Raw genomic sequence first — 10,039 nt, 5'->3', positions numbered from 1 at the left:
CCGTAAATATCATAAAAGAGGGAAGTCAAATTATTGAAATAGCTATTTTTTAAGTTTTTTTATATCTAAATGTTCTAAACAAAATCTAATGTGAACAATTTGCATTTAATTGGTCGACATCTGCATTAAAATCGTGGCAGAAACAGCATTAAAAAAGACCAAAAACAAACATTTTGCGCATTACACATGTATTTACGGTAATACATCCACAAACTCCCAGAATCCTCCGCGCCGCTCTCCGGGAAGGTGACAGCGGACGAGGAAAACATGGCCGCCGCCTATCTCACGCACCACCAGAAGGTGTTGCGCCTCTACAAGAAGTCCCTCCGACACCTGGAGTCATGGTGCATCTTCAGGTGAGGACACGTCTCCGGTTTAATGAGTGGAGAACGTGGGTGCTGTATCACGCACGCACAGTCTGTCTGCTGGGATGCTAAGCTAAAGAGCTAACGGCTAAGCTAACAGCTAGCCAGGTCACCCAATGCAAAACACATGTCCTCTGCAGCTCCTCTGAGCTTCATTCAAATGATGTGAACTGAATATTTTGATTTATTCAGGTTAAGATAGGAATAGTAAAGTATGTTTATTTATTTATATTATTATTATTATTATTATTATTATTATTATTATTATTATTATATCACATAAAAGACAGAAACCCAGAACTACAGCGGGTAACATAAGTATTTAACACGTCCCCATTTTTCCTCAGTAGGTGCTATTGACATGAAATTTTCACCAAATGTTGGTAACAACCCAAGTAATCCATATATACAAAACAATGATAATAACAAGTTCAGAAATTAAGTTATGTGTAATCAAATGGAATGACACAGGGTGCAAAGTATTGAACACTCTTCCTGAAATTGATTTAATACTTTGTACAAAAGCCTTTTTTGGTAATGACAGCTTCAAGACACCTCTTTTATTCAGGTTAAAATGGGAATAGGAAAGAATGTTGTTATTTATATTATTATTATTATTATTATTATATCACATAAAAGAGAGAAACCCAGAACTACAGCGGGTAAAATAAGTATTGAACACGTCACCATTTTTCCTCAGTAAATATATTTCTAAAGGTGCTATTGACATGAAATTTTCACCAAATGTTGGTAACAACCCAAGTAATCAATATATACAAAACAATAATAATAATAAGTTCAGGAATTAAGTTATGTGTAATCAAATGGAATGACACAGGGGGAAAAGTATTGAACACGCTTACTGAAATTGATTTAATACTTTGTACAAAAGCCTTTGTTGGTAATGACAGCTTCAAGACGCCTCCTGTATGGAGAAGCTAGTCACATGCATTGCTCAGGTGTGATTTTGGCCCATTCTTCCACACACAGTCTTCAAATCTTGAAGGTTCCGTGGGCCTCTTCTATGAACTCTGATCTTTAGATCTTTCCATTGATTTTCTATTGGATTCAAGTCAGGTGATTTCATGTCAGTAACACCTTTAGAAATATATTTACTGAGAAAAATGGTGACGTGTTCAATACTTATTTTACCCGCTGTATATTGGTCATTTAAGACCAGTATTCTTGTTTTTCAGTTTAAAAACTGGATTAGAATATATCATTTTTGAAGAGGATCCCTTAAACGTGGTTTTAAACAATAATAACCAAGATTATGAGAGTTTAAAAAAGTAAACTTTGCTTAAATTTGTAATTTCTATTCAGCAATTTCTTGTTGCATATCTGCTGAACCACAGACATATTTAATGTCCATTCTATTATTGTTATTGGATGAAAAATATTGTTATTGGGGAGGGAAACAAAAAGTTACACCCAGATCTTCCATTGCAGACAAGAGTTATGGAGATGATCAAGAACATTTTGATATTGTAAAGCTTCTCAATGTTACAGTGCAACTATGAAACCAGTGCAGTGTTTCTCTCAAAAGGAAGAAATGCCGTTTGTTTGAGCTGGCATGATTAGCACACATGATGTGTTTGTTTGTGTCATTGTTGTACAGTATCTGCATTTTCTTCTTTCTATATATCTTGCTGTTACAGGACACATTTGGGTCTCCTTTTGAACTCTCAGTAGTCTCAGATGTTTAAAAATTGTGTTTTTTTATCGTTTTAGAGACAAATACCGGTTCTACGCCTGCATGCTGCGAGCTCGCTTCGACGACAGCAAAGACGAGAAGGACATGGTGAAGGCCACCATGATGCTGAAGGCGGGAGAGGAGGAGTTCTGGACCAACCAACACCCCCAGCCCTACATCTTCCCCGACTCCCCGGGAGGGACGTCCTACGAGAGATATGAGTGTTTCAAGGTGAGGCAGGGCGTCGAGGGGTTTAATATTACCTTATGGATATTAATTTACTATTTTTTTGTATTTTCTCACTTACATAATTAAGAAAACACAAAAAGATTTAAAAACACAATTATTTGAATGTATTAGTTTGAGACTTTTTCTGTAATTCAGAATTTAAAAAATGTGTGATGTGGCTTTTTGAAGCCGCAATAAGTTTGCAAGTCGTTTCAAATTGTTTCCTTTTTTTCTGTAACAGAATGCTGAGGGATTTTTTCAAATAGACCACCCTTTTCATGCATCAAATTATTATACTATGTGGTCTGTCGAGTCGTTACCGCCCTCTGCTGGAGATGTGAAGGGAGTGCAACTGGACATCTTCAAACAAATCTACAACACGTTAAAAATCTTTAATGAGATTCTACAATGTTTAATATCAAGCGTGTATTTGTTCTTTTGAATCCTCAAAAACTTACAGACTTTTTACGAGTTGGCCTATTTTAGCAACAAAAGAAAAGCAACACTTGAATCGTCTTATTTAAGATTAAAAACATGACAGGAAAATGCAGACAATCCTAATGTATCGTGATGGAAGTCCTGAGCTCTGCTTTGTCCCTACAGGTCCCAGAATGGACGCTGGACCACTGGCACCCCTCCGAGAAGGCCATGTACCCCGACTACTTCTCCAAGAGGGAGCAGTGGAAGAAACTGAGGCTGCAGAGCTGGGACAAAGAGGTGAGCTTTTTCAGGACCCTGTCGGTCTACAGGTCACATGATTTACATTCCACCAGAGCACATGTCACCTCCTCCTTGTGCTATAAATAAAGCAAAATAGACGTTATAGTCCTTCCTATTTACCCTTTGAATACTTAAGGAAGGACTCAGAAGAAACTGTTGATTGTTTGTCCATTGTACTTTGATCATTGCAGAAAATAAGCTCTGTGGCAAACAAACGTTTATGATTCTTGCACATTTTGTTCAGCACAAAAACAGTTGGGGGGGCTATTTTCAGCATTTTTTTTAAAGCTTTAAGGCAATAGGCAGAAGTAAAAGGCTAATGTTAGGCTGTAAACAAACAACACCATGGTCACATAACTTCAACGTCACCACCACTGAGAAGATAGGTTTCCCCAGTATCAGCGTGATGCAGTCAATTTTCCCGACAAACAACACTCGTTAGCAAACGCCTTTTTTAAGACAGTAAAAGCTTCTAAATTCACCACAAGAGGGGCCATTTACTGATTTATTTAATGTGTTAGGATAAAATGTTTAACTCTCTTAAGATTGTGTTAACCACATTCCTTCATTTAGACACCTAATCAAAAAAAAGCATAGACTTCTAAGATGAGATCAACCAAAATCGCAAAGAAAATGCTGACTCTGCAATCTATCGGTTGTCCATGAGTTGAACAATTCCACCAAAGATTGCTTTTTTTAAAATAGACTACTTTAAGAAAAAAAAGAGAATAGAACATTTTCAACGAGGTAAAACTATCCAACATTTTAAAAGATAAATGTCAGTCATTTCCTCAAAGTAATTTTCCAAGCGGCGATGCCAGATATCGAGCTTCTCAATGTATTTTCTGCTTCTCTCTGTCTTAAATCACTATTAATTGAATAGTATTGGGTTTAAGACTGTTTATCCCCTTTGGCTCTGAGAAATTGCAATAGCAGAAATGATAATCAATGAACAGATGATGAAAATGTTAAAGGCCTTTTTGTAAACGTTTGTTCCCTCCTGTCTGGTTCCAGGTCGCCCAGCTGCAGGCTGAGACTCCAGCCGGAGGCCCCAAGAACGAGGTCCTCCCTCCTGCCCGCAACGAGGGAGAACTCCCCCCTCTGTGGTGGCAGTACGTCACCCGCCCCAGGGAGCGCCCCACATAAACACCCTCCACCTCCCGGGATCCGGAAACAATCTTCAACACACAACAACGACAACAACCAGAGCAGCAGCACGACGACTGGCTGAATTAACATATTTCTGTAAAGAATGTTTTGTGAGTCGATCATCTGTGCAGGTTGCACGGCTGAGAAAACAACCTGCTTGAATTCACGCTGAGTTGAGACTTTGGGAAGTCCTGTAGATGTATCGACTATTACCTGTAACTATTCCAATAAATAATTATATGATGTAAAATGTGCTTGTGTGTTGTGTTTAACTGCAAAAGAAAGTTCTCTTAATCTGGATATTTAAAGCAGGAAAAGTGTTACTTTAATTTGTTCAGTACATCTTTACTTAATATAAATGTGTTTATAGATCTTCTTATATTACTCTTTAAGAAAACAGCTTTTTTTGATATTTTCCCAAAAGACAGAGTGAGTACTTTAAAGGCTCTGTATTTATATGCACAGGTGTTCTCACTTATCCTTTCTTATGATACCCTGAGAAATCAAAGTTATGACAGTAAAATTGGCCACTTTCTATTCGTGCTGCTTCTTAAACTTTCCCCCAAGGACAGTTTGACTTGGGATCATGAAAAATAAGTCTTTGCCTTTAAATTCTCAGACCCAGAAGAATGTGTAAGTCTGTGTCTCAGTACTTTCTGTGGCTCTGAAGGTGTAAATCTGTAGAAAATGGCTCACACATATAAAGTTTTATTTGTTAAAACACAAATTTATTTAATCAGCTGGACACTGTAGTTTTTTGCAAAAGTTACTCATTCAAGCGCAAAATTGTGCTTTTGTTGTTGACTATTTTCAGCAGCGGATTAATACATCATTTGGTAAAGTTGTGAGTATTTCTGGCAGGAAGCTAGCAGTCACAAAAAGCTGCAAGCAGGGCTTCGGACCGTCCCGTCACTATGGCGACAAACTCGGCCTGAAGTTGCGTGGTCGCATCATCATGGTGACCGCCTTCATAGAGTAGAAGTCGGACTCCTTCCAGGAGAACCAGACGATGCCGTCCGGCCCGAGCAGGTTCTGAGCTTTCAGAGAGTAGCGCCCTCCCTGGTGGAAAAGAGATTAAGTTAATGATCCACCGGCTCTGGGTTTCCTGTACACGGCGTGTTCCTGTCCCTACCTGGTAGTAGACGCCGTTGAGGTTGGCGTGGAAACACTGGTGGAACCACCAGCCGGCGTGGCTGATCTCGGCACAGATGTTTCCGGTGTCTGGCGTGCTGAAGCCGTGCTGGTCGTGGTACCAACCGAAGGAATCCTTCACCGTTCCACTGAAACCGGACACATGGAGGCGGTAATGGTTCTCCTCGTTCTCTATCCTGCAGGAGGATGAGAGGAAACCATAAATGTAGAGGGATCCACTGGTCCTGCAGACCCCATGTCCTCTACATGGTTCTATAACAAAGACTGGATTTAAGAAGTGGACGTAGTCACCATGACGTCACCCATTGGTTTGTGGACTACGTTTTGAAGCATCAAGTTCAACATTAAGGCTGTCGCCATCTTGGTTTTTTTGCAACCAAGGGACACAAAAGGGGGGAGCTAACTATAACCAGCATTTTTAAGTGACTAAAATGTTACAATTAACTTTTGTCTCACTAAACTTAAAGTTTAGTGAGACAAAAGAGGCCTGTCAATCACAGTAAGCCCGCCCTAAATCATACCCTGCTTTATGGTCTGTTTGACTCTAAATGGAGCATCATTTACTAAATGAACATCATGCTGTATTGAAGAAGACTTGAAACTAGAGATTGAGACCATAAACTCATGTTTACAATGTTTACTGAGGGAATAAATCAAGAGAGAAGTAGAGTCATTTTCTCATAGACTTCTATACAACCAGAGGAGTCGCCCCCTGGTGGACAGCAGAGAGACTGCAGCTTTAAGACATGAAGCCTGGTCTGTCACAGTCTCTGTATCTCTATCATCCGGTCCGTCTACCTGAAGCTGTGGTACAGGGCGTGTCTGTGGGCGTGGCTCCAGTCGTGCAGGTCGATGCGGAGGCTGTAGTGGCTCTGGTCGGACAGCAGGTGGAGCTGTTGGTTGCCCAGCCAGTGTTCTCCTCGCGGCTCGCCGAAGCCGTCGCGGTACTCCGACCAGCCGCGGTTAAAACTCACCAGGCCGTCACCCCGCCGCTGAAACACCGTCCAGCCACCGCCTGGAGCAAACTCAAAGAAATACATTTAGAAACATATATATATATATATATATATATATATATATATATATATATATATATATACATATACGTGTCTTTGTGTCTCACCCTCTGTCTCCATGTCGCAGTAGACGGGCAGGGCGTTGCCTGGCGACATGATGATGGTGTAAACACCGGAATGACGAACACCGTTGTGATACAGAGACGCACAGTCTGACGGACAGAAAGACAAGCGAGGTCCACCTGAGGGACGGAGACAGAGAGACATGTCAAACTGTCAACTAATTATGAAACTTCTTTAAATTTCAGTGCATCATCTGAATGTTCCTGCATGTAAACAAACCCGGTGTGGTTTGTTACTTGCCGTATAAATGCTTACGTTAGTGTTTCTTTAGTGCGGTATGTTGTGGAAGATCTGGCCTTAATTTTAGTTTAAAACATAAAAAAAATGAACTAACATAGTTACTTACAAAGTTAGCATGTGTTGACGTTATCTCAAATAAATATCTATGTTTTTCCTTACACATTGCATCTTTAACTGTTTACAAAAGATGCAAAGCTGCTGTGTGTGTATTTTTTTGTTCGTTTTAAAATGTTCCAGTTAGGTTGCATGAACACCGAGCAACATGCAGTTCATACAACTCACCACCGTGTTGGTTGCACGTGTACCTGGCGTCAGTGTGTCTCGAATGCCGAGCAGCGGCGTCGTTCTGACGACGTTGATCGTGCAGCCCGTGTTGAGTCTCATGAGCTGCGTGGCGGCCGACAGGTTGCGGAGCTGAGTCTGCAGCTCGTACAGCAGCACCGCGTGCACGTGGAGCAGCATGGCGGCCTCGGTGTGGCGTAACTCCAAAGAATGCAGCCGCTCGTCAGAAGGTGAATCTAAACTAACACTTTCTTCAGCCTGTGAGATAAAAAGAGAGAAGAGTTGGTGAGACAATTTTAGAAGAATGCACAAGGCATCTACAAACAAAGTGTGTTTTTCTCTATTGATGTGGAGACATTTAAGTGAACCAGGAAAAGTGAAGGATACTCAAGATGACAACAACTTCGCTCATTACTGTTTGCAATAAAAACGTAAGGAGTGAAAAACAATACTTCTGTTCAACAAACATGAACATGTAAACAAAAGTGAAACCTAATTCAATCAGCTCTGTCAGCAGTCTCTCACCCGATTGGCCAATCAATGATGTGCCTTCAGATAAGTAGACAAGTAGGCCCTCCGAAGACGAAGTTAAGGTCACACAGATGAGTGCATATTTGCGTATACAGAAACAATAATTTTGGTTATTTTTGGTTTTATTTTGTTTATATTTGTTTATATTTATATTTTTTGCAGGATTTGCCTCATTTGTTTGGTACAATAAACTAAATTACCAAGATGTCGGATCACCAAAATTATAAGTTTTCAATTAGGGGACACACAAGTAGTTCAATTATGGCCATTGTTTAGCTTTTATGCTTGAATCTGAAGTGATTGCTCTACCAAGACTTTAGTCAGCAAACAATGGCACAATTTAAAAAACAATATCAGACACCAGTTTTAACTCGACTATGACCCGGGGTGGCACCCGAGACAAGGCCTGCAGCTAATCCTGTTAGCATTCAGGGTTAAGGAGGACTTAGTGGGTGACAATACAGGGAGATAAAGACAGACAGAGATAAATAGAGACAGAGAAAGAGAGATGAAGGTGCCCCAATAATCTTTGCCCCTTAAATGTAAACTGCATGTAATAGAAAGTAACATTATCACTGTTATGTTTGTAGCATAGCCTTTATTGTTTTTGTTCAGTTTCCGTGCTAAAAGCATTTAGCTTGTGAGGCAGTACGTTAGCCTGAATATCAAAGTACAACTTAGGGCCAGCTGGAAATGTAGAAAGTTGTTGATGCCGGATATTAAGCAAGATTTAGTCGTGCCGTTTGGTGGATTTTGTTACTTTAGGACAAAGGAAGGCTACTTGTTTCTCCTTGTTAGTCTTTATGCCATGCTATGCTAACTGGCTACTGGCTGTTGCTTAATATGCACATGAGAGTGATATCAATTTTCGCATTTAACTCTCTGCAGGAAGGAAAGTTAAAGCATGTTCAGACTGTCATGTAAATATTACATTCATATGTATAAATGCACACATACAAATCTCAAACACAGTATATTTTGTCTATGCTTTCACATCACACTATCACTGTGCACATTGCGGTAAATGATTGAGTTCTCTTAGAAGGTCAAATACTCCGGACAGGGCATTCTAGTGCCTGGCCGTACGATGGAAAAGAACAGAGACACTTAAAGAAGGAATGTGCTTTTACTGCAGAGAAAACAGATAACAGAGGGCCTTTTTACGACCAACTGATGAGGCCCTCAGAAAGTCTAAAAGTCTAAACCAAGAGCCGCCTTCCTCTTTTTTGGACCTATCATATTCAACTCATAAAACCTATACAACATGATGCGCACTCTGTATAAGCGCCTTTTAGTTGCTGAACTTCTCAGTACTGCTAGGCCCGTGCACGTATAACTGCTGGGCGATATACTCCTGTTATCCTACAATAAATGTCACATTTGTTTTAAGATGAATCTGGTGTAGAAGTCTCTCTTGTTTTCCACTCAACAAGACAGAAAAAAAAAGCAGATTTTTGTGTCATTTGTGCAAATCTGACGGCCACATTTTTTTAAATTAAGTTGAAATACATTTTTAACTTGTGCATTCGATGCTTTTGTCTTAGCATCAATTTGCGCAAAAAGAAAATCAAGAAAATGTCTCTTAAGTTGTCTGAGCATGTCCTGCATGTTACTTGTTAGCCTTTTTAAAGTAAAGTTTAAGTAAAAGCTTCACAATTCAAGAGAATTAACAAATTTATGTTGTAAAACAAAACTTGAAAACCTCTCACGCTGGTTTTAACCGCAGACTTTATTTCAGGCATCTAACCAAAACCCCTTCCAAAAAAACCTCTAAAAATGCTACCTCATCTACAAGTGTTAGGACTCACTCTTGCAGGACTCTATTTAGAACATGTTGAACTATTTCTTTAAGAACATTCAGCTGCCATTTCATTGTAACATAGACAAATATACTACAAACCAGCAGAACTACAGAAGTGTACCTGCACCTCCAGGGTCTTGACCCGATGGCAGTGGTTCCTCAGCTCCTCCTGCAGCTCCGACATCGTCTCCCTCAGCTCCTCAAGCTGCTGCTTCCTGTTCTGGTTCTCATGGAGCCAATATGAGATGTCGTCTGTGCAGCGGAACAAATCCGGGCAGCGTCGCTGCGACGTTCCCACCGGCACCGGAGGCAGCGTCGCCGTCAGCCGGCACTGGCCACTAGAGGTCAGCTGGCTGCTGTACTCGCCGCACTGTGCAGATGAACTGCCAATAGTTCGGTTGAGGCTTTGTTCGGTTCTGTCGTCAACACCAGTGTTGCTGCTGCGTATCCATGGTGGGGCGTTCGGGGACAGGTGGGATGGAGGAGGATGCCAGTCCGCGTCCTCATAGTTGTCCTTGTTTACGTCCCAGTTTGTGTCAAAGTTCGTGTCTGGTACATCCCAGCTTGTTTCGATGTTCATGTCAGGTACATCCCCGTTTCTTTCCGTGAGGGTATTGGGGTGTACATCCTCATCGTGTCCAACGTCTGGGCGTTCATCAGAGGCCGAAAAGTCTCCAGTGACATGGTGACTCCGGCGGCTCAGTAAGACAAAGGTTAGTAGAATGGATCGCCACTTCAT

General features: G+C 40.8%; 2 protein-coding genes across 2 annotated transcripts; one reads left to right on the top strand and one right to left on the bottom strand.

Annotated features, from left to right (window-relative positions):
• Positions 1-235: 235 nt before the first annotated feature.
• On the top strand, positions 236-4,405 carry ndufb9 (NADH:ubiquinone oxidoreductase subunit B9). Its single transcript, XM_054605631.1, has 4 exons — positions 236-356; positions 2,097-2,289; positions 2,890-3,003; positions 4,021-4,405. The coding sequence occupies exons 1-4, from the start codon at positions 268-270 to the stop codon at positions 4,150-4,152; spliced, it is 528 nt and encodes a 175-aa protein (XP_054461606.1). The 5' UTR covers positions 236-267; the 3' UTR covers positions 4,153-4,405.
• Positions 4,406-5,067: 662 nt separating this feature from the next.
• On the bottom strand, positions 5,068-10,039 carry LOC129097718 (angiopoietin-2-like). Its single transcript, XM_054606621.1, has 6 exons — positions 9,422-10,039; positions 6,992-7,226; positions 6,431-6,565; positions 6,106-6,322; positions 5,288-5,483; positions 5,068-5,214 (listed from the first exon to the last, which is right to left on the bottom strand). Exons 1-6 carry the CDS (start codon positions 10,037-10,039, stop codon positions 5,068-5,070), a joined length of 1,548 nt encoding a protein of 515 aa, XP_054462596.1.

Source organism: Anoplopoma fimbria, chromosome 10 (genome assembly GCF_027596085.1).
Source record: "Anoplopoma fimbria isolate UVic2021 breed Golden Eagle Sablefish chromosome 10, Afim_UVic_2022, whole genome shotgun sequence".
In the NCBI taxonomy this organism is placed as follows: Eukaryota; Metazoa; Chordata; class Actinopteri; order Perciformes; family Anoplopomatidae; genus Anoplopoma; species Anoplopoma fimbria.
The sequence above is the reverse complement of the archived record's forward strand: the minus strand, read 5'-3'. Positions and strand labels throughout refer to the sequence as shown.